This window comes from Chelon labrosus, assembly GCF_963514085.1.
Source record: "Chelon labrosus genome assembly, chromosome: 6".
Classification (NCBI taxonomy): domain Eukaryota; kingdom Metazoa; phylum Chordata; class Actinopteri; order Mugiliformes; family Mugilidae; genus Chelon; species Chelon labrosus.
This window is the reverse complement of record NC_140342.1, coordinates 13790434-13815969: the sequence shown is the minus strand read 5'-3', so window position 1 is coordinate 13815969 and position 25536 is coordinate 13790434. Positions and strand designations below refer to the sequence as shown.

Here is a 25536-nt window from a genome sequence, read left to right as displayed (position 1 = left end):
AAAAACTAAGGTGCTAAAAAGCTTAAAACCTGAGTTTAAGAAGTGCTCTGTTCGTTGTGCTACAGATCCAGTCAGTGATGGGGAAGTGAGGCAGTGTATGAGCTGTTGTTGAGTCCGATGGGTCCAGCCGTCCTTAATTTCACCCTGCTGTAGCGATAGCAGGAGTGTGAAGAGGTCTTGTCGTGCGTGTGGGCTGTCCTTGATGATGATGTGTGCTTCTCCGTAAAGGAATTGTGCAGTTTTTATCACACGTCGGAGAGCAGACTGACTGAGGTCTGTCTGTCAGGAAGTTCAGCAAAGAGTTACAGAGGGAGGGTGTCAATCCAAGGTCAGGAGCTTTTCACAGAGTTTGTATGGTAAGACACAGAGAGTGGTGTGTCTAGTGGTGTGTCGACACACACCCAGGTCCAATCAGCCTGTGGCGGGCATTCCTCGATTTGTGTGTATTGTGGTTAAAAGGCTGAAACACCTGATGACGCCGAGGTACACAACTGATGATGTGGTGTGCTTGGCGGCGCTGTGTGGTCACCTCCCGGCCTGACCTGACTCCACCCAAGACATCATCTCCCAATCCAAGAGGACAAGTCTGTAAGTATTGTGCTGGTCATCAAAGGGATTACAACATCCAGTCCTATTAAGCATTTCTTCTCACATCCGCTCACTGCAACTCAGAAGTAAAAAATAAAGGTATAATTTAATATTAAAACACAGAGGTTCATATTTTAATTAATCACAGCAGTGTAAGCCTCAGGTATTTGGTCACTTTAATCGTGAAAAATTGTGAACTAATCTTGGACTTGCATATGATTGCACATGATCTACATCAGGCCTCTGCTTTACACAGCAAGCAAATTCAGTGGAGCATTTGTTTTATATGCAAGTAGGCGACTTTAAAAGTGGTGTAAACGAGTAAACTCCTTTAAAAGTGAACTCACTGTTGAAAATATCACTTCCCTCGTCCTTGGTAACGTTTCAGTTTTAAACATGCCATTATTTTAAGTAAGTAAAGACCAGTAAAGGCAGTATTTTCTCACGTTTTCAGTGTGAAGCCGGGATACGCCTGACATCAAACCGCGCGAACCCAGACGCATAGCCACGCCCATTACGTTAGCACCTCCGCTACTAGCAACATTGCTAGCTGTTAGCTTGTTATTGTTGCTGCTAGAAGACAGCGGATGCTGCATGTCATTTCCAGTTCTCCTTAACATGAAACTTTAACGCTGCCCGACCACTTTAAGAGCCAGGCTGTCAAAGCTTAAATCCAGGATGTGCTCCGTCGTCGGATGTGATTCATTTCGTCGCGGCGTTCACCGGTTCAAGTTACCAGAAGACCCAGAGAGGAGACTGGTGTGGGTCCAGTTTCTGTTTGAAGTCAACGGACAGCGACTCAAGGAATCGTCCTGGACTGATATCACTATTTGCTGTGAACACTTTACGGACGACTCCTTTGAAAGGCTCACTCCGGTTACAGGCACAGTGCAGCTAAAGCCCGATGCTCTCCCATCACTGTGTGTCAAGTCAGAGACAGAGGAGCATCTGGAGAGTCCTCAACATCTGGTGAGTCTGCTGCTGCAGCACTGGATGAGACATCCTACATGACAAACGAATCCTAGATTTCCATCTGAACTGTTCTTTCTTCGCTTGATCCCGACTTTTAGTTAGAGAAGTTGTTTCCAATTAAGATAAAGTGATCAAAAAGATTTTCCTGGGTACAGTTTAAACAAATAAATAAAGCCTGACTACTCTTCAGTATAACAGCATATGAAGCAAGTGTTGGCATGTATTTATTAATTATATAAATGATTTCACACAACTTAAAGACTATAAGAAGTCATCAGTCAATGTTATGGCGCCCAAGGCTGCTGGGAAACTTTTGGACCAGTCATTCATGTGGATGTTGTTTAGACATGTACCACCCACCTAGACCAGACCAGGCACCCCCACCCCATAGTAGTGACACTCCTTGATGGCAGCAGCCATCCCCAGCAGGATGCAGCCTGACACAGGGACACACACAAAAACAGTTCAGGAACAACTCAAAAAACATGAAAACCAGCACAAGGTGTTGACCTGGCCTCCAAATTCACTAGATCCCAAACTGATCAAGTATCTGTGGGATGCACTGGAACAAGCCTGATCCACAGAGGCCGGTTGGGACATACCATAGGTTTACGTGCGTCAGTTTTGTAGATGATAAAGAGTTAAGTGAGTAGATGAGTGGGAGGACGGTGTTACCAGTTAACTAATTCAATTCAGTTTACTTATTAGGTGTCAACAACGGTACACACTGTCTAAAAATGTTTCCTAATACCCTAAGTCCCAGTGCAAGCATTATGGCAACAGTGGCGAGGTAGAACCCAGAAAGCAAGCACATTTTATTTCCAAAAGTGTGGAACAACTATAATGAAGCAGCATGTAGCAACATTACCACTGTAGTTCATTTTTGAGGCCAGTTATTATCAACAAAAACGGTTCAGGAACAATTTAAAAAAACATGAAAAACAGCACAAGGTGTTGACCTGGCCTCTAAATTCACTAGATCCCAAACTGATCAAGTATCTGTGGGATGATCCACAGAGGCCCCTCCCTTCAACCCATAGGACCTACAGACCCCCACTAACAACATTCTGTTTCCAGACACCACAGGACACCCTCAGAAGGTCCATGTCCATTCTCTGATGAGTCACAACTGTTTTGGAGGCAGAACGAGGACCTACACAATATGACTCATAATGTTATGCTGGATCTGTTTATAATACATGAAAAAAAGTATAAGTTCAAGGTGACTAGGATTACTGGTCCCAACTAGGACAGGTTTAAGTTGAGAAACGCTTGAGAGGAGGAAAGAGTTGTTGTATGATACTAGAGGATGGGATAAGAGGGATTTTCTTTCCTGTTTATTAAAAGCTCATCTGTCAAGTAGCAGTGATTTTGCTGCAGACATTCGCCACTCACTATTTTGTGGGTATATTTGACGGATGTCAGAGCCCTATCCACATGAAATGTCTTCAAACAAAAAAATACACTACTCCCACATCTTTTCACAAATTAGCACGTCCTCCTTCTGCAGCCCAGTTTAAATTCTGTTTGTACTGACAGGTGTTGAAAGGCAGATGTCCCTTCAGTGCTGCTGTTATTGTGAGTTCATTTATAAATGATGCTTGTTATGTCAGTTTCCTGCTCTGTGAAATGGTGCTGTCAAACTGCCTATAGTTAGTGCACACACAAGGCTTCCACATAGTTTCTATATCAAGTTAAGACACACAAACACAACCTTTTGAGGAACTCCTGTCTACTCCTGATGCTGTCCTGTAATAAATCTTCCCATCATAAAAGGCTGAGTTCAGGTCTTTAGTAGTTGTGTGGAGAGCTGTTGTATTTCTAAACATTTAGAGTTTAGCTTGTGGCAAAGTTAAACCATTTTTGATTCAACGATACATTTCAAACTACAAATCTTTAGCTTGTGTTTAATGACGAGCTTTTATGTTGTTTTTTTTTGTGCAGGAGCCCGAAGAAGCCACTGATGCTGCTTGTCAGGGTGATGGCCCTGAATTATCTATTAGCCCGACTTCCCGCCATGAAAAATCTGCATGCACTTTATCAGGTTAGAGACTTTCTATAACATGTCATAACGATAAAGAAAGGGTTGTTTGTTCTGTCCTGTGTCAAGTGATGTTTACCTGATGTTTCAGATGCCGTCTCCTCTGCATCTTGCCACGCACAACAAAAAGTTCAGACTGCATGTTCAGCCAAGGAAATGTAAGTTGCACATTTTCAGCATGTTTTTTTTAATATATATTTTCCATCGCGTAGAGTCTGATCGTGTGTTTTTGACTGTGTTTTAGAGCGACGCCGAACATGAAGGGAAAGTACGCTGTGAATGAAAACTGCCTCCTCGAGTTGTTGGGCCGCAAATGCCCGACATGCGGAAGTAATGTTCAGATGGAGAAGGTCTCCTATGGGGAACTCATCGCCTTGAACCAACGATGCCAGAAGTGTGACTCCAGGAAGCGGCGGAAAAGTCAGGTCGACGCAGACGTCACAAATGCAACTCCAGATACACAACTGGTAGGTTTATTTGATTTCGATTGCTGAGATAATATGTAACATCTGGATGCTAGGAATAAAGAAACATACTTGTATTTCCAGACCATGTCCTCTGTTGAATTACCTAAAATTCAAAAAATCATAATTTAAAACAATAAAACAGTCGTACAGACAGAAACTACTGACAAGTTACTTCAAGAATGACCAGAGCCTGCAAACCTAACTTGTTATGGAGACTCTTTATTCTGTGATTCCTTATTTAATTATTTGTGATTGACGCTGGATCTAATTATTTAATCAGAAAGTGAGGTATGACTCGGAGAAAGATGGATTTAGGTGCAATTGCAGCTCATGTCTCTTATCCGTGAAAATCTCCTTCGAAGCAAAAGTTTACTCATGCTAGGTTGTCGTTTTTGTCTTCCCATATATTTCACAGGCGGCGCCAACAGATGACAGCGGCAGCAGTGCTGTTTTGTCCGAGACGGTTACTTTTAGCGATGAAGAAAGTGATGCCTCAGGTGTCGGCAAGGAAGGTAATGAAGGTGAGGTGGGTTCAGACGAGGAATGGAATCCAACAGAGCTCAGCCAGGAGCTCGAGGAGCTCGAGGAGCCCGAAGAGTCCGAGGAGTCCGAGGAGGAGGAGGATTCGGGTTCGGATTCCCCCGGTGGCCTCAAAATTAACGAGCTCTGCACGGAGTGTGGAAGTTTTTTCAGCGTGCAGAAGCCTCACATATGCGAGCACAAAGAAAAGCCCTACTGCTGCAATATTTGTGGCAAAAGATGTATTTCTGAGAAGTCTCTAACCCATCATAGCAGGGTCCACAGGGAAACTTATGAGCATCCTTGCAAGTACTGTTATGTTACCTTCAAAACGAGGGTGAACAAACTCAAACATGAGCAGAACCACCAGGATAGAAAAGATCCCTATAAATGTCCAGACTGTCCAGAGACGTTTCCCACCAGTAAGAAACGCAGCATCCACCTGGCGAAGCACAGAGCCCCGAAGGAGTTCGTATGTGGAGTTTGTCAGATTGAATTCAAGGATGTTCATCACCTTCGGAGACACTCAGTCGTGCACACTGGACTGAAACCGTACAAGTGTTCGGTGTGCCAGCGTGGTTTCAACCAGTCCAGCAACCTGAAATCCCACATGCGCCTGCACACGGGAGAGCGGCCTTTCAAGTGTGAGCACTGCGACAAGAGCTTCAATCACAACGTGAGCTTGAAGAGTCACGTCCAGCGGTACCACACATCGGGCTCCGCGCGTCAACGGAAGAAGGGTAAGGTAGAAGGAAGGGCAAGCGGTGCTGTTGACGCTGAAGGCAACAGGAAAATGAGAGGAACGGACTCTGAGTGTAACAGTGTAGAAGAAGATTCAGAAGAGGAGGTGCAGAAAGAGAGAGGAAAGAAGGCAAGTAGGACAAAGAGGAGCACAGGTAGGCCCAAAGGGAGGCCTAAGAGAAATGCAGCAGGCAGCTTGGCTCAGACAGGGGAAATGAAAGACCAGCTTCCACACACTAGGAAAGCAAAATCCAAGTTAAAGACTACCGGTTCCAACGAGGAGGAAAGAGAGGACGAGCAATCAGGCAGCGACTTATCCTTAGACTCAGCAGCAGAGGAGGAGGAGGAGGAGACGGCAAGGAAGAGCGCACAAAGACGACCAAAAAAGGACAGTGACTCTGATGCGGAAGAAGAAACAAAGAAGAAGAGATACAGCAGAAAGAAGAGCGGTAGGGGGCGTAGGGAGAGGAAGAGCAAAGAAGAGTTGAGCAGTCTGAAGCCTTTAAACGCACAGAGCTGAACCCATTTCAGCAGGTAAATTGGGCCAACACATTTCTGAATTTAATCATCTGTTACTGTTACAGTAAGACTGACTTTGAAATACTGTTCATCGGACTGGAGCCGATGTTACAGTTTCATACTACTTTCTGTTTGTTCAGAATCAACATGAAGCTAATGTCGGCAGGTATTTGGAGACAAACCTCCATACAAATACAAACCAAATCACAAGAGTAAGCTGGTGAACATAAAATATGTTAGATACCAAGTATGGAAAACAATGAACATTGTACGGGAAGATCATTTCAGATATAAACACCGTATCTGGCGACAACACTAATTTTAAGCTAAAATACCTTCATGTTCTTCACTGCGGTGCTGTCAGTGATTTACCGTTGTGTGAGAAATATGCCATAAATAAATGTACAGAATGTTCTGGATAATAAACTCACTGATGACCTTATTTTATGTAACGCTTTCAGATTTATACAGATGTGTAGTAAGTTTGGTATTTGCGGCTCATTGTGAGGTTTTAGAAAATAAAACGTTGGCTCCTGGTTTAGCCTTTCCTCCAGCGATAACTCATCCGGCTTCATTCTAAACGATCGTACTGCTGGTTTTGTGTGTTGTTCAACCCATTCGCTACAAGGGCTGACATTTCTGCTCACTGCTTTGAGAATCGGATCTCTACGGTGTGACTATGCTTTTGCAAATTCTCTCTTCTAACAAAAAAATTATTCTTACAGCTTAAAAAAATAAAAAAAGTAAATGAATAGATATATAAAAAGCTGAGGACTTATTCACTGTTTTGAATTACCTGTCCCAAATCTCTGCAAGTATACTGGCATACCATTCAGAAGCTAGCTTTAAAATAGTAACGATACATGACGTTCATAGATAATTATATAAAACGTGGGGAGCACCTGTTATTGGTATTTCAGCCATCACAGAAAAAAGGTAAGATTGAATGAGTCTAAAATGATTTATAAAAGTCTGCCATCTTTATCTTGTGAATTGCTTTTAAGTGTGTGCTAAAGAACTATTAAATTTGGCACAGATTTTCTCCAGTCTTGTTATATACAAGATAATCACACTTTCAAGATCACCTTGAGCTTGAGGAAGTTTCCAAGGATGTTTTTTATTATTATCATTTTCTAACATTTTAATCATAAACGGATAAGTTGATTACCTCCAGCGTGACACAGCGCTCTGGTATTCATAGTGTAACCACTAGGTGTCGCCCTTGTATTACAAATTGTCACCTATTTTCTAGCTTTAATGAGGCTTCAGTCATCCCTTGGAAACAATTACTATGGTAACTGTTGATGCTGAAGTACCCGAGATGTGCTTTTTCTGCTTTCTCTCCTGTACCACTTTCTTTTCCTCTCTCTCCCCTCCCCTGGGAAACAGTGTATTCCTCTGGGATAATGCAGGTTTCTCTCCTTGCTCCACTCTCCAAAGATGACCACCATGCCTCAAAGAGCCTGGTGTTATTATACAGAAGCCAGGGTGCCCTTGTCAGAGCGAACTGCTGAGACTAGAAAAATCCACACAACCCGTCATTTACAAATTTAGGACATCATTGCATGGTTATTTTTCTTGTTGTTTTCTATTTCTGTTTTTATTTGGCCTCTCTCTGTCTTGATCTGTTTTTCCTCTTTTTTTTTTTTTTTTTAATTCCTGTGCTCTCTTTCTTACTTGCACAACCCTCTCCCGAGCTGCTTCCCTCTCTGATGACTTGAAGCTAGTCTTTTCAAAATGTCAGTTAAATAATCTGAGCCACTCTCTGTTGACACAAGCCTAGATGGATGCTTTGAAGCAGACTTGAGTTGAAGGGTGCATCACAGAGAAAATAACTGGCACGCTGGCACCGACAGTATGAAGTTAATACTTATTTGGCAGCACAGATTCACTCAGCGAGATACTGGGCTTGCAGCTCCCCCCTGCATTTCTGTTCATTTCTGCCAAGCTGCCAGAGACAGAAACATTAGGAGAAAGAAGTGAAATAGCACGAGCTGAGATTGGAAAGTGAGGAGCGTATCTTCTGTACAACCACTTTGCTTTCATGTTTTCCGTATTTGCTTAAGAAATCCGATGAGTCTCCCACACAGGAACGCAAATGCCTACCAAATGCCATAAACCAGACAGATAGGAATCCACCTGGGCCAAATGACATTTTCTTGCTTACCATTTCCCAGACACCATTACTTGGTTGTTTACTGAAAAGTACTTGGCCTTTGGGCTGTTCTCGTTCTCTGTCTGCTAGCTGTGTGCTTTAATATGCAATGTTTAAATTATATTTGGGAGTCCCTTTGTTTGCTCATGAACTATTTGACCTCTTCAAAACATTATCTATTACAGCTAGATTTATTTAAAAGCTTAAAGAAATTAATGTTGGCCTTAAACTTAAATAATGCTGATTCATAAAACAAGTAAGAGTACAGTACATACACCGATCAGCCATAACAATAAAACCACTGACAGGTGAAGTAAATAACATTGACCATCTTGTGACAATACAATGTTCTGCTGGGAAACTTTTGGACCTGGTATTCATGTGGATGTTACTTAGACATGTAGCACCCACCTAGACCAGACCAGACCAGGCTCCCCCACCCCATAGCAATAACAGTCTTTGATGGCAGAAGTCATCCCCAGCAGGATGCAGCCTGACACAGGCACACACACAAAAACGATTTAGGAACAACCAAAAAAACATGAAGAACAGCACAAGGTGCTGACCTGGCCTCTGAATTCACTAGATCCCAAACTGATCAAGTGCCAGACACCGCAGGACACCCTCAGAAGACCCATGTCCATTCTCTGATGAGTAACAACTCTTTTGGAGGAAGGAAGGGAGACCTACACAATATTAGATATAATGGTCATAATGTTATGCCTGATCGGTGTATTTATCCTAATCTGTTAAAAGTTTTTATCAGAGACGTTCCTCTGCATAGTGACCTCTGTGAGTTTCTCAGCTGTAGTTTTTGTTTTTCGTTCATTGATTTTGAAATTGCCTCATCGTCCTCCTTTTTTATTTTCACAGTGAAAACAGAGTCATGCAGTATTTACCACTCACAAACCTTTAGTACTCAGTTATTTATTGTAGCCCCCTCCTTCTGCCCCCTATCTGTGCAAAATTACCTCCATCAACAGTGCAAACGCTCGTCTCCTACCATCCAACCAGGCTGACTGGCACGTATTAGTTTTCTCCCTCTGTCACAGCGCGGCGTTGTCAATCCAGAGCAGCAGAGACTGAGCAGTGTGTCAGGGATGTCAGCAAGTTTCCCCTACTGAGCTGGGAGACGCGTTAGATCTTAGTCAGAGACGGGCATAAATTTGATGGGAGAGGGACGCAGAAATCCATACTGATGTCAGTTTGGGAAATTTACATCCACATGCGATACCAGTGCATTCAGTAGCATCTGCGTGAGTGTTTAAATTGTCAACAAAATTTTATGTCAGTTATCTGTTTGTGTGTGAAAGATTTCTAACCCGAACTGAATCATTAAACCAGACAGTATTATTTTACATTTCATTGTGAGGCAACATGCTGACTCTTGGAGGCTCACGTGGACGGCTGGTACAGTCGATGTGCTTCAGCTCCACGGTTCCAGTGTAAAACTAATGATACCTGACAGATAATATCAACATACAGGAGCTGCAGCATATTGCAGTCATTCAGCATCCACCTGCCTGTTGCTCAGCAGGGACGAACCCCCCCCCACACACACACTCGCTCACTAGCAGATAAGAAAATGCGCTGATGGAGAAAATACGCTGCATTAGAGATAGTGAAAGAATAATTTTGTGACTTATTCAAAGCATAACCAGATTTACCACTCGGCTGCATACTGATGCAATCGTGTTTCAAGTGAAACTGAGAAAGAGACAGCAAAAGGTGTTTTATTCATACAATACTGAGGTGGATAAACTCCAAACTCCCATGGCGTATTGATTCAAGATTGTGAGTTCTTAAAAAATGTGTTGATTTGTGTTCTCTTACTCATGTTCATTCATAATTTTACTCTTTTGGTTTGCAGTAGAATGACAGATAAGATTGTCTTCCACCGTGTTTTACACATTCTGTAGTGCTAGAAAGTGTGAAGTGGAAATAATTTAAATAATAATTACATTATTCCTTCAACTCTCCTTCAAACATGAACTACTTTTTATTTTTTTGCATATTTGAAGACAAATAAAGGGAGGTCTGACGTCAGGCTGTTGTTCCCCTCCTTTTACTGACTTACAGTCCTTTGACTCAAACATTTTAATCAACCCCTTTAAATGTTAATGGCTTTGTTCCTCACAAGCACACACATGGCGCTGCAGTCGGCGGGAAATCCGAGGCGACAGAAAATCCCAAGCGGCTGTGTCACTGTCAGCCTGAGACAGAGACGGTTGTCTGTGCGTACGAGGCTGCCGTGTTCCTCCAAATCGACGCAGGCGTGTCACATTAGCAGATTAATACGTCCCTCCAGGATCCATACGCTGCATGCACAAACACTGTGACATGTCTTCTTAAAGCGGTGATTTGAAATATTAATCAGCCGGGTGACGATTCAGACACCAGTAGGTATATTTCGCACGTGAGACAATGCGCTTACACATTTTTTTTTTTGGTCTCAGCTTAAGCCAGAAAACTTGAATCCAGATGTGAAAGTCTCAACAATCACTGCATGATTTACTATAAATTTTACAGACATTCATGGTTCCCAGAGGATGAAGCCCACCTACTTTGAATTTTGATCTAGCGCCACCATGAGGTTGGCATCTTTGTTTTCAGAGCCACTGGCATGGCTGCATTGTTAAAACGCATTCAGATTGGATGTATTTTAACATCACGTCCTTTGGTCTGTTGGGTCTGTTCATACAAGGCTACTGTGTTCCCCCAAAAGAAATCCGTGCATAGCTCACACACGACTCATCACAGTTATGAGTTGTGTTTTTCATACAAGCTAGGTAAAAAAATAAAAATAAAATTTAAACACATTCATGGTTCCCAGAGGATGGAGCCTACTAACTTTTCATCTAGCGCCACCATGAAGTTGACATTTACACTGATCAAGCATGATATTGTGTCCTAATATTGTGCAGGTCTCCCTTGTGCCACCAAAACAGTTGTGACTCATCAGAGAATGGACATGGGCCTTCTGAGGGTGTCCTGTGGTGTCTGGCAACAGAATGTTGTTAGTGGGGGTCTTTGGGTCCTATGGGTTGAGAGGAGGGGCCTCTGTGGATCATCCCACAGATACTTGATCAGTTTGGGATCTAGTGAATTTGGAGGCCAGGTCAACACCTTGTGCTGTTCTTAAACTGTTTTCGTGTGTGGGCCTGTGTCATGCTGCATCCTGCTGGGGATGGCTGCTGCCATCAAGGAGTGTCATTGTCATGGGGTGGGGGTGCCTGGTCTGGTCTAGGTGGGTGGTACATGCCTGAGTAATGTCCACATGAATACCAGGCCCAAAAGTTCATTGAATTGTCACAAGATGGTCAACGTTATTTACTTCTCCTGTCAGTGGTTTTAATGTTGTGGCTGATCGGTGTATGTTTTTAGAGCTAATAATATGCTTGTAAACTGAAGCTTTATTCAGTCTGGGTGTGTTTCCCGAGAGGATGTTGGGTGATTTGAAACATTACGTCCTTTACTCAGTGATTTAATCATTTTGAAGTGTGTGTGTGGTGAATAATTCACCTCTACATCAGTAATAATTACGGTCACATTTACCTCCTCTTGTAATTTATATCCCTGACTATGCTGTCTTTACAGATTAAGTTCATTTTGCAGGGGGCTGCTGTTCGGTTCTTCTCTCCTATTCTTTGGAAAGATCTAAAGTTCCAGTAGCTTTCTTAGTCTTGGAGTGCTAAGACTGTCGTTATTGGTAGTTTTGCCCGATTCGAGAAGATCAAATCAGGCAACTCGGCAGATCACAGAAGTGCTGTTTTCTCTTACCCTGGTTTTATTCTTTAGCTGTGTTTTATGGTGGGCTATTGTATTTGTATCCACTGTAATTATTTCTCAGTTATTGTACTACTCCATTGTGCTCATCCTGCTAACATAACCTACTCTCCTTGCATGTAGCAATTGTCTTTGCCCCTGTTTTATTCTTTCCTTTGCCTACTTTTACACAATCACCGTTTCCCTCTCCATCTTATGAGTTTCTCTTTCTCTGAATTTGCTTACTGTACATGCATCATTCCTCATCTCATGCATCCCTTTCTTCCATACTGCTGGTTCACACAAGAAGTAATTTGATTTGACCCTATTCTATGAGTCGGGATATGCTATTCAGATCTGTGTGTGTGTGTGTGTGTGTGTGTGAGAGAGAGAGAGAGAGAGAGGACATACTGGCTGCAGATGAGTTGGCAATTCAGAGGTCATAAGAAGGACGTGCCATGGGAATCATGAATATGTATGAAATATCATTTGCTCATAAAGAAGGGGTTGTCAGGCTAAATACCACTGCTCAGTACAGATAACAGTGGAGAAAGTGGCGGGGTTATCTTTCCATCTTGCTGCAGTCACTCAAAAATAAACTGTGCATGTTAACTAGCAAAAAATACAATAGAAGTTCTACAGCTACTGGTATGAGCCTACTGGTATTACTACTATTCCTGACAGGTCAACAGTGTTTGGACAAAAGTGGTTGGGACTGCTCCAAACTATGTTCGATGTAACTTTCAGAATATCGCCCAGACAATGTCACCATAAATAATTTTTGTGGTAATGCTGAAGACACTGGAAATTACAGTTTATGTTGTCAAAATTGCCTATTTTCTCTGCTGCCTTAAGTTTCCTGCCTGTCGTGGCCTGGATATTTGAAGAAGTCATGAGTGATTCGACACCTTTTAAAGGTCTGACCCACTGCAATGAACCCCTCAATGAAGTCATGGAGATGACCTTACAGCAAAGCATACCGCTGTCCCGCTGTGTAGAGAATGAGAGGGGAGGGGTATGATACATCTGGTACATTATGGTGTAGGTGGCTGCAACTCTATTAACTCGCCGTGCCATTACACCAAGGACAGAGTGCACATCCTCCTCGGGGAAGTCCATTCAAAGATCATATAAAAGGATATATGGTGTGTGTAATGGTGTTTGATAAGCGCTCTGAAATGATCATCACCTGACCCTGTTGACCTTCATGGTTTCCAGTGCTCCTCTCTTGCGACGTAGAGCTCCATTTTCGGTTAAAAAGTAAGAGTGAAATTGCAAAACTAAGTTCGAAGTACTCGCGATGCACCGATGCCCAAGTGACAACAAGTTCAGGGGTTAGGAATTCAGTCTTATCTCGCACTATGCTGCTGTATGAACTTCTATATCAGAAAAAAACTCCCGTTTAATTCTCCCAGTTGCTCTTGCAAGCAATGTTTTTTCAATGTGTATTGCACGAAGAAGCACAGAGTTCCCAGTGGCAACTTAAAACATCTTAAACTTGAAACCTACATACAGTATGTTGTGCAGCAGAATAGCAAAGTCAAAGTAAATACAGAGAGAGATAATAAAGATTCTGGGCAAAATAATGGTCAGTCAAGGTCCACTGAATAACTTCTACCACCAGAACTTTCAACTTAACGTAAATAGTGGAAAAAGTTGTTTTTATTTTTTTTTAACTACTTATACCAAGGTTATCAGCATGTTATTGTTACCACTGACTTGCGTGTTAAACCTGTTAAAGTTGAAGTCTGCAACTTACAACAAACTGCTCTGACTTTTAGTTCAGACAGAATTGTTGTGGGATTTAGTAGTTGCTAAGCCTTTATAATACACTCGATGATCAATTCTCCTTGATCCAGACTGAGATTTTTCAACAACCATCGGACCGACCAAATTAAATAGTGCAAATTTATGATTTTCAGTTTGTTATTTACATCAGTCTGAGCTACACTTTCTGGTTTATGCCACATAGCAAATGTTAGCAAGCTGATGAGCTAAATTATAACCGTGATGAAGGTGGTAAACCCCTGCAGATTTTAGCATACTGTTATTGTGAGCATGTTAGCATTTATCTTAAAGGGATAGCTTGATTACGGTGGCATTGATTACTTACTAATTGTTGTGTGACTTGAGAGTTAGCACGTTAGTTTGGATCTGAATTAACACGTTAAAAAAAAACACTGACTGTATATAAAGACAGATGAGGATTTAAACACGTTTATTTGTGCGGTAAAGTTAGGCATTTTAATGTGGAGGTCTTTGGGGACTTACTCTGGGAGCTAGCCTTTGAGCTGTCTTTTAGACTTCAACGTTTTCCAGGCCAAGGACCCCCAAACTAATGGAGCGGGGACCCCCTACTTATGTATGTGTATTTAAAGACATTTAAATTCATGGAAAAAATTGCAGGGGGAAAAAAGGTCTAATCAACCAAAACTTTCACGACCCCCCTGCAGTACCACCGCGGACACCCTAGGGGTCGCGGACCCCCTGTTGAAGACCTCTGTTTTAGAATTCACATTACGGTCGACTGGCAAAACCAATTAATTGTAAGATTCCTGTCAGTGGGGCCTTGAAGTTTCTGTCTGACAGCCTTATTATGCTCTCCAAGTAGTCAGTAGTCACATCAGCTGTAATCATTTTATTTAACTGATCCTTGGTTTTGGTGGCTAAAATTTGTCTTGCTGCTGACCCCATACACAGCACTTCATTACTTGGCTTTCATGATGGTATTCGCGTCTCCAAATTGGGGAGCCAATCACCATCTACTGTAGGTAAAACACTGAGTATGGATAAGAACCTCACACAACCCCACTTCAAAGAAACTGAAATATCCCTTTAAAGCACCATGGTGCCTCAGCGGGGTCTCACAGAGCTTCTAGCTTGGCTGTAGACTCAAAAGAAAACACAGTATCAGGACTCTACGTCCTCCAGTCTGAAGATCGAGATATGTAACGGTTTGAATTTTAAATTTAACAATACACCTCTCTGAAACATTAATGACTGAATACAATGATGAATGATGCAACACCCTGAAAGGTATTTACATATTCAATCACCCGCATGACCCGCCTGATAAAGAGCAACTTGGTATGCATGTGTGGATCTGGTGGAGCCTATCGTCACTTCTGATCTGAGGTGCAACATGAAAAATGTTGCACGTCTTAATTTTTCGAAAATGCTAATGAAGGCACAGTACATTGCATCCTATATACAAAACATCTGGAAGACTCAAAGACAAGCTGTTGTCTTACAGTCCTGAGTAATAGACCTAAAAAGGATGTCATATACCCTGGTAAGAATGCAGCTTCAGGCTGGTAGGTGAGCGTACAGGATGGGAGGATGGACAGAATAACCAGGAGAGAGGAAGGAGTATTAAAGAAAAGGGAGTAATGTTCGATACCTTAACTTAGTTCTCCTAACACGCGGCAGCTCTGAGCCCTGAGCTCAATGCTGCTCTAAGTTAACCATTCCTTTCTTTACGTTTCTCTTATCACCAGAGTCTTATGGTAAATCCTTGTTTACTAAATCAACTTTTAATGCTCCCTTGAGTGTCTGTGTGTGTGTCATGCTGCTGGGGCTGTTTGCGCACATGCATTGCATTAGCACACGTGCCCATGCGTATAATAAATCTGTGAATGCGTGTGTGCGCTATCTGAACCTAGTTTATTTTCTCTCTCTGCAGGGTAGACATTTTTGATAAGAAGCAAGTTTTTTTTTTTTTTTGTTGGCTTAATTTAAGATTATGCATGTCGTTGAGGGCGGAGTGAATGATCCCCGACAAGTTGAGAACTACTAGCGGGTTTTTTTTTTAACTGACAAAAAAAGCTAAGTGGATTAAGAGCTTGCTATCTCGGAGGAGGAGAGAGCAGACAGGCCAAATTAATACATTTTGAGATTCTGCTCGGATTCGGCTTTCCCGTGAAGTCAGGTTTGGAAATAAAAAGTGTATCTCTCTCTCTCTCCCTTACTCCATTTTAAACCCTGCATTTGGCTGTGGTGCGTCCTACAGGAATATCTGAGATTTATGTTGAGACACCGCCCAAGGCAAAGTGTTAACTGAATGGCACGTCACGTAGAGACTGTGAAGGAAGTGTATAAGAGGAAGCAGGAAGAAGGGATGGAGACAGGAAACGAGAGAGACTAAAAGCATATATACCTTATATTCATTTACCCGTTTCATCCCGGTATCTTTAGCCCAGGGTCCATTTAGGGACGTTTACACTCAAATACAGATACTGTTTCTGTTGCACCATTGCAACTCGACACAGAGATTGATGACTTCCTTTGTAAATTCGGGGCAGACACGCTCCTTCTGCATCGGTGTCACATGCACACCCGGCACTGTGCACTAGCAGCTCCATTACCTTAATGGTGATGCAGCTCCGAGGAGGGAGCAGGCAGACAGGGAGACGGGGAGCGGCGAAACAAAGAGAAGTAGTTCCGAGGTCAGTCCTTGCCATTTTATCTCATGATCATTTGGTCTCCTTTAGAAAATTTAATGATCCTCTCAGCACGTCAGGTCATCCATGTAAGTGCCTGACAAGTTGTTACTGGAGCTAACGTCACACTCCATCATCATATAGCCAGGGTGAGCGAGCATGTGCACTCGGTCGGCTGCGGCCTATAGATTTTCACTGCTGCCCGTGAGTCTAATGATGATAACAAAGTGAGAGTGTCAAGAGTTTGCGCCTTAATTTCGTCCTGGTTTAACTCGGTGGCTCCCATTGCCGGCCGTGAGACTTTAACGAATAGTTTACTTGCAAGCCCTCTTCACAGAGATATGATTGTTATTACCAGCTCAATAAGAGCCTCCATTAGATCCTATGCATATTTTTTAGTGGGAACAAAAAATAGTAAAAAAGTAAACTTTGATTAGCATGATTAGAAAAACTGCCTGCAGCTTTTCAGACATAAGTGGAAGTGTGGCTTATATTTAAACTAAATAAACACCTTTCAACAAATCAGAACAGCACTGTGTTTCACAAAATGAAATAAAATCAGAATAAATAAGTGAATTGTGTTCACTATTTGTCAGCAGCAGGCTTTTAAAGTAGCAGACGTCATGTACAATTTGTTTTGTTGCCCCACCATTTCTCACCCCCCGGCAACAACCAGAATGCAATGCCCTAACTGGGAATCTCTCAGCATTGTAAAGCAGCTCTTTATCACCCTTGTGTTTTTGTGTTTTTTTTTTTTATGCATGCACGAGTGAAGTGAAGAGAGAAAAGCGGTTTAAACTTTAAATAACATATGCATTTCGAGCGTTTGCTCCATTCGCCGTGTCCTTGGTGATGACATCTCTGAAAATGACATTAATGAAACGCAGCGGTTCAATAGTCCTGCGGGCTTATGTGCGACGCAAACACAAGCTCTCGAAAATGAAGAACTTACTGCGGGCTATGAAAAACCTTAAAAAATATGAGCCTGAAAACTTTGAAGTGTCAGGGACGGCGGGAGCAGAATTGTCTTTCTACAGGCCGCCGTTTGTTCTACAGGAAGTTCATTACTGTCCTATCAGCTATATAACAGATCAATAGCTGTCTGGAATCACTTTCTCTCTGTGTGTCTGAGCATGTGTGCGTGACAGAGTGTATTTATACTTGCCTTGTGTGTGTGTGTGTGTGTGTGTGTGTGTGTGTGTTGGAGAGAGCGGGCCAACGACACGACATTAACCGTCTCAGCCGTCAGAGCTGTCCCCTCTGCTCGGGATGGGTGGGAAAGAGGGACAGAAGCGAGGATGGATGGACAGATGAATGACAGGAGGGAGGAGGGGGGATTTGCTTTCGTGATCAGAGCTTTGACATCTGTAAATTTAATTAAAGCAGTATGTGTGTGTGTGTGTGTGTGTGTGAGAGCGAGAGAGAGAGAGAGAGAGAGAGAGAGAGGAGTGACAGACTGTGTGTGTGTGTGTTCCCCTTTCTGGCTGCCTGCGGGCACAGAGCAGCCTCTGTCGATGGGTTGTCCTTCATCAGGCGGCCCAAGGTTGACTAATAAGCACTATGGCTCATGCACGTTTCCTATTCTCCTCTCTCTTCCTCTTTAGCTCAAAAAAGTCCTATTCATCCTCATTTTGATATAACTTATTATATCCTTTCCTTCACCCCCCCCCCTTTTTTTTTTTTTTACACATTTACAGTGGATATTCAATTTTATTTTATAATCTACCATATAATGGTAGCACTCACTCTTGATTACAGCTTGTCACAAACCCCATTGGACCATTAGGGGGCACTCTGAATATCTATAATATAGCCTGCTGGCCACAATCAGAGCTAGATCTATTATCCAGCATTTGGTGCGATGAGTGTAGACTTTGAGTTTGAATGTTGCCCACAGCAGCCATTTGCACAGTCTGTAGGATTGACGGAACATTATTTAATGCCAGCGTGACTCATGCCAAGGTCCCCTTGTGGTAAATGGACAAGTCTAACGGAGCGAGCATGCGCTCACATTTTCCTCATATCGCTCATTTTCAGTTTATTTTCAAGTGACTAAAAAGGGGCCAAATGGTTTAAATAACCTTTGCTAGTCCTTTTTACTCGTGTAAACATCCACATCATCATCCATTTAGATCAAGGTCAAGGTCTCAGCTGTAAGTTGTCTCTGTCATGGATATAAATTCAGCAGTTTCTCTTCCTCTGAGAACACCGATATAAATTACCTTGATATAAATTACAAGCACAGAGTGGTCGGTACTGGTTAAAGGAGCACTCCACTGATTTTACAAGTAAAGCCCTGTTTACTTGTCAAACGGAAAGTAGAAGTATGCCATTGATTATTGTATGTATGGATAGCACATACTTGAAAACTGACTTGATTAGTAAAAGTAAAAAAAAACAGCAAAAGTGCTTTGATCCGGTTTGATTCGACCGGTCTATCACTCAAAGTTTGGTCAATTCTGACTGCATGTCTTGTTTTTCATTCCTGCTTTAAACCAATCAGAAGAGTACAGAACGAGACACAATTAATAAAGAAATCTCTGATATTAAACGACAGGAACTGACTTTACCAGATGTGTTTATTGGGATTCTATTATTCATAATAAGCAACTCGTTGACAACATATAGTTTATGGCTCTTATGTTTAGGAAATGGTTGTGGGTCCCTGTGACGGGAGGCAAACTTCAGCCCAGAAACAAGAAGGTATGGAGCAGTTTCTGAACCTTTCAGCATACAGTATGAGACACATGGGAGAAAATCCAGGATCAGAGCTTAGACGTTGCGATGGACTCCAAGAGTGCCATAGTGGAGTGGCAGCCTCTGACACCAGTGTGTGGAAATCATCAGTGGCAGTTGCGTAATCCTCAGTCTCCATCATACCTTTTGGTGACAGAGATTCCCTGGGGGGTCAGAGGTGAGAAGTTTCTGCATGACTTTCCTGCTCTTTGATGGTCTGAATGAAAGTAGCTTCAAACGCTTGAGAAACTGAATGAAACTCAGACTGAAACTCTTTGTTGGTGGAAGCAGTATCCAAACTACTGAGACGAGTGCTTCAGCGGTACACAGTGGAACACTGTCACTAAAGCTCAGGACACGCTACACAACTTTCACAGTCTCTACAGATTTTAAAGAGACTAGGAGTACACACTAACAGACTGGCTTGAGCAGATTTTTTGTGTGACGACTGAAAGACTGGGGCTCACACACTTAACATCAGCGCCTGATGAGGGATCACAGACTAAACGATTTGTCAAACCAACTAAAGCCAACTGAATGCGTCCAACTCTCGTGCAAACTCTCACGATGGTGACAGTTGTGGTATGCACTGCAACCAACAATGTAGAGTCACTCATGCTCCTGACACAACTCTGTTAATCTCTCCTGTGGTCCAGACTCGCTTTGTCGCCGCTCTCTTGCTCTCGTTGTTCACCGTCGTTGGCGCTCCCCGTCCCTTCTGACGCTATTTCCTGTGTCCCACTTCTCTTTTTCATTGTCTGTTGGCAACACGTGTTTGCAGTTGGGTTGGTAATCGGTTTACACTACCCGAATGCGTCCAGATGCAGCTCAAAAAATTCAAACGTGTTTGATTGACTGCAACTGAGGTCAGGTCGAGTCTGCTCCCCTCACACACGAACAGATTTTCGCGCCAACTACAAATGCTGACTGTCTACCAACTATAGTGCAGACTGGTGCAGACTTTGCCCAACTGGGAATTGTGGGTAGAAACTGGCAAAAAATCTTGTAGCGTGTCCTCAGCTTAACAAAAGAACAGACATAATCAGTAGGCAACTCAACTCAGACGAATAAGTAGACAGTTACTGGTAAAAGACTTAAAAATCACAACAGTTACACAATAACATAGGAGATTACAATAAATAAACACAAGTGATTAAAACTATACATTTTCATGTTTGTCAGCTCACTATTTTGGTTTCACAGCCCACAAATTTACTGTTTTACCACACACACACAGATGTTTTCAGCAGTGACAAATCACGGTATCAAAAAGTGGAGTTAGAGACTGTGACAAAAGTGGAACAGCTGAGAAGCCAGATACTTCCCTGAGAAGTGGGTGGAGAAAAAAGAGCAACAAGAAGAGTGAATATTAGACTTTCATGAACTGGTCGGCCAGAAACGCGCAGTGCTGTGTGAATACTAATCCTTCTCGCTGGATGTGTAAATAGAGAACTTGTTTTTTTTTTGTTGTTGTTGTAAAAATGCGCCTTATTATGTTTTAAAATGTTTCACTGTGAGCAAGTGATTAAAAAAAAAATCAGTTAGTGATGCTTCAATAATTACGTGCCGCAGAGGTGATGTGCCTTCTGTTGTACATCAGGTGTAGCCCTCTCTTTATCCTCCTCCCTTTGTTGGATACTATACTCTTTGAAATAATTGGAGGTGGTTTTTGTCTGGCCCTGACTTCGCTCTTTAGTTAATATTTTAACCTCCTGGTCTGAGTCGTACAGTGGGGAGGCTTTACTGAAAAACGGACCCAGAGATTGATCCCCATCCCTGTATTTTCTGTCTTTTAGTTTTTCCTTTAAAGTATCTCCCCAGTCCAAAGTCATGCAGGTCGGGTGAACCGTGTGCCGCGTTCATTCATATTTATGCGTGTTCTTGTGCATTTTTGTTAAACCTGTCGTTGACTGGTGACCTATACAGGAGCTTTCTTTGTTTTCCACCCACTGTGTGCTGGCATAGGCTGCAGTCTACAGCCCCCCGTGGCCCCGTGAAGGAATGAATGTATTTTTAATAAGCGTGATTTAAATTCAAGCTGCAGGCCTGCGGAGATCAATGACAACTTGCACCAACTGTGTTCTGGGAAACAAAACGAAAAAAGCTAATTTTCACACACAGTCACACCGAATAATGATAAAATATCAAAGTTAATATTGTCAGAAATGATTAAAATCCACCTTCTGCATGTTGACTGCTTCAGGTACGTGTGTGCGTGACTGAGTGTGTGAGCTTGTGTGTCAACTAGCTTATGTGCCCTGCTCTGACACCAATGCAAATAGCCACCTCAAGGGCATCATACAGTAGGAGGGTGGGGATATGTCTTCACTGATAAAAGGCTCCTGCCCGCGCCCCTACGCTCACACACACAGACACACACACACGTTACTGCTGATGCCACCCGGCAGCCAAGTGTCCAAATTAATTACAGCCATCCCACGTAAGAACAGAGCAGCTGGCACAGGCCTTGACTGCAGCTCCTCCCCTCCACTCAGCTCTTCCTCTCCCACTCTCTCCACTCCTCGCTGCGACCGTTGGAAACCTTTTTAATCACTACCTCTTCTTCTCTGCTCTTCCGAAAATGACGGTTCTCAGGAGTTTGAATCCTCCACGACTTAGACTTAAGACCGCCTTTAAAGAGTTTGAACCCACATATTTCTGGCGTTGATGTTTTGGCTCTGGGGAGTTTGTTCAAATCTCTTTCTGCAGTTCTATTTTGCCCCAGCTGTTTATTCACATGGGCACAGAACTGACACTAATGGTTTTCCTTGATTTACCTTCATTTACTGAGGAGTCTCTCAAAGCTGCTTATGTGGGGTTAGTAGTATGTTGCCAGGAGTGCTCTCTCTCAGTCTGGGAATTTCATGGAAGTGAAGAAAATAGAAATCTCCTTCTCTTGCCTTCTTTCAGGGCCACAGTTATCATTCCCTTTTTTTTTTATCATAAGCTTCAGTCTTGTCCTAAATAAGGTGAGCTCACTAATACACCGATCAGGCATAACATTAGGACCACCTTCCTAATATTGTGTATCCCTCCAAAACAGTTGTGGCTCATCAGAGAATGGACATGGGCCTTCTTAGGGTGTCCTTTGGTGTCTGGCAACAGGATGTTGTTAGTGGGGGCCTTTGGGTCCTGTGGGTTGAGGGGAGGGGCCTCTGTGGATCAGGCTTGTTCCAGTTTAAGGAAGTTTTAGCAAGTCACAAAATTAAATTGAATAAATGAAAGTAAATAACATTTCAAAAGGACAAAACTAAATGTGGTTCCTTTTGAAGATACTCCAATCTGACAAATATGTCCCGATTTGATTATTATTTATAGGAATAGTCTGACATCTTGGTTGGGACCAGTTACCAGGCAACCAGCGGAGATTTTTTGGTCTCCACCATAACACCTACCCCACCTCCCCCCCACCCCTCCTCCTAGTGACAGGATGTCAGTTTTTCAATTCGGTTTTGAAACAGATTAAACACAAGAAATATTAAATGTTAATTAGTGAGTTTGACGGAAACTATCAATAGAAATTTGTTACTTTTGGACAGAGATGTTTTGTGCTAAGTTGACACCTGCTGTTTACCACACAGACATGAGAGTTGTATTGGTCCTCAGTACATCTGCGACTGGCTACTTGTCGAACAGGTCACTTCTAACTTTGACAAATGGATGAAAAGTTATGTGTGAGGAAAGGCAAAGTGTTAACGTCCTTTACTCGAGTCAACCTCCTGTCAGGATTTATTGTCGGGGCATGTGAAATGTGAGCTTGTCCAGTCCGCAGTGTTTGCCCTGTAAGTTTTGTTACTTTGAGAAGGGTACACGAGGCCGAACAGAGCTCACACATCCACACGGTCAGCTCGGTGGAAAAGCCCTCCGGCGCTACACGATGGCAGCTGAAATCCCTGCTGCTCACTTTAACTCCGAGAGGTAACACAACACCAGTGGATTCACAGCAGCTGTTAGATCACAGTTTCAGTTCAGCGCTATCTGAGAATAATAACAGTCCTGCTGACTGAATAATGTATTTACCTCAGTGCTGTGTAATGTTTAGGCTACCGAGAATATGAGTTTTCTGTAAATATTGTATTCCAGTAAAAAAAAAAAATTATATTGTATATACACCGATCAGCCACAACAATAAAACCACTGACAGGAGAAGTGAATAACATTGACCATCTTGTGACAATACATTGTTCTGAAATTTTTGGACCTTAGACATGTACCACCTAGACCAGACCAGGCACCCCCACCCCAGAGCAATGACACTCCTTGTCACCCCCAGCAGGATGCAGCCTGACACAGGCACACACACAAAAATGGTTTAGGAACAACTCAAAAAAACATGAAGAACAGCACAAGTTGTTGACCTGGCCTCCAAATTCACTAGATCCCAAACTGATCAAGTATCTGTGGGATGATCCACAGAGGCCCCATAGGACCCAAAGGCCCCCACTAACAACATTTTGTTGCCAGACACCACAGGACACCCTCAGAAGGCCCATGTCCATTCTCTGATGAGTCACAACTGTTTCTGTGGGGGAAATGGGAGACCTGCACAATATTAGGAAGATGGTCATAATGTTATACCTGATCGGTGATATGGAACACAGCATAAAGAGAATATTTTAATGTAATGATATTGTTTATTGCAGAGTATAGTGTAGCCAGATTTGATTTTCATTTCCATTTGCAAAGGCTTGTATTAAAACTGGCCATCCGTTACATCAAATACATCCACCATCCTCACTTTGACTCCTGGTTCCTTATCGTCTTTTTATAAAAAAGCAAGAAAAGCAGGTTTCCTATCGGCTTTGCACATCCTCGCGTGTAGCACCGCTAATTACAGATGCAGACAAATTACGGTATTCTCAAGAGATGAATCTACAGTCGGCACTTCAGCAGAAATGCAAATCATGTCAGGCAGGTTCAGCTCTGCTGTGAAGTGTATACTGATTTCTCTGTTATTTGCACACTGTGAACAGAGTGTCATTTTGCAGTGATCAAAAAGGTGTGATACTTGACGTGTGCGGTCGGATGGTGTTCAAGTTGGAACCCACAGTATTTTCTCCCCGCTGTGCTCGCCACGTCTTTATGAAAATATTCTTCTTTCATCAAAAGACTAGCTACTGGAATGTCGACGCGTTGATTACAGACCCTGCTTCCTGGTTCTCATCTTAAAGTATAATTCAATATTTTGGGAATTGCTTAACATGCTTCCATGCCAAAAGTTAGATCAGCAGATGATGAGTATGAAACAGATACAGTTTGCTCTGGTCTGGATCTGTCCAAATAAAAAACAAAACAATCCCCATCCAGATCACAAACATATCCTCTAGCACAGTTAATGTAATCCAAGCAATGTATAATGTTAAAGGGGACCTATAATACTCATTTAGAACTTTATATGTTTTATTCCTGGACCCCACTGGAGAAGCTTTTAATGATTAACAGTGGCAAAAAAAGAAATAAATCATTTTTTGTCTTGATACTTAGTTATATATCCCTTAAATTCCTCCCCTGCCCTAAAACAATCAATATTAGCTACTGCCTCTTTAAAGCCCCCCCCCCCCCCCCCCCGCCCACCCCCCCCCCTCCCTGAAAGCCCAGTTCCTTCTGATTGGCTGCCATTGAGGAAGTCCTTGCTAGTGAGCAGCACTGAACGACAGGCGGGAAGTTTAGTTTTTTATATGGAACATTTGTGGGTGGCAGCCACCTGAAACTCACATGATTACTGTAGGTCTGACCCAAAGCTCACCTACAGTCAGTGGATGTTTTTCAGAGAAACCTTCAGTGTGCATCATCCACAGATGTTCCCAGTAAAAACCTAAATGTCATGATATTGTGTTTCATTTCCTCAGTTGTAATCCTTTTTGGTTCCGTTTGTGTTTCCTGTTTCTGCTCTGAAACTTTCTTCCTTGGTGTTTTGTGTCTTTGTCGCTTTACTTCCCGTGCCCCCCCCCCCCCCCCCCCGGCAGCATGCTGCGGTGCTTTTTTGTTTCCGGATTCAGTAAATTTGAAGTTCTATTGGTTCGTGCTCTTGCATCCCCTTGTGTCTGCATTTGGGTCCTACTTCCTCACCGTTAACACTGAACTCCCCACCAGTCGTTTAGAACTGAAGAAACCACTTATCAGAGTGGTGAAACATCTTAAAGAAAACTCAGACAAGTCCAGCTGAATTTGTTTTAACCTTGTTTTAGACGAACCGTGACCTGGATGACTAAGCATCTTCACGGAGATATCTGCTAACAGGAGTACACGATTTGGAAAAAGGGTGTTCAGAAGAAGAAGTCTAAATCTTTTGGCTCACAGGGGTTAGGGATTATTATTTGAAATGTTTCCTATGTTTAATTCAAGATTACCGCTTAACTTTACGTGAAATCTTATAGTTGTTTTTTCCAGTTAAGTTAAGCTTACCTAAGATAGCTACTCAGACAGGCTTTAATACATTTTGAAAATCTAATAAAAAGCCATTGTGACAGCCTTCCAGTTCTGCACGACATTGGAGGCAGTTAGCATTTGCAAAGAGAAAGCAAGAAGAGTGAAAAACTCCACACTGGAAAATAAATAAAATAGTCCCTCTGCGTGATTTTGCTGCTGGTGCCC

General features: G+C 42.6%; 1 protein-coding gene across 1 annotated transcript; it reads left to right on the top strand.

Moving 5' to 3' along the window:
• The first annotated feature begins 744 nt into the window (after positions 1-744).
• Positions 745-6392, top strand: LOC311488817 (uncharacterized protein). Its single transcript, XM_084545668.1, has 5 exons — positions 745-1557; positions 3505-3604; positions 3693-3759; positions 3846-4068; positions 4484-6392. Exons 1-5 carry the CDS (start codon positions 1267-1269, stop codon positions 5846-5848), a joined length of 2046 nt encoding a protein of 681 aa, XP_084401794.1. The 5' UTR covers positions 745-1266; the 3' UTR covers positions 5849-6392.
• The last annotated feature ends 19144 nt before the right edge of the window (positions 6393-25536 follow it).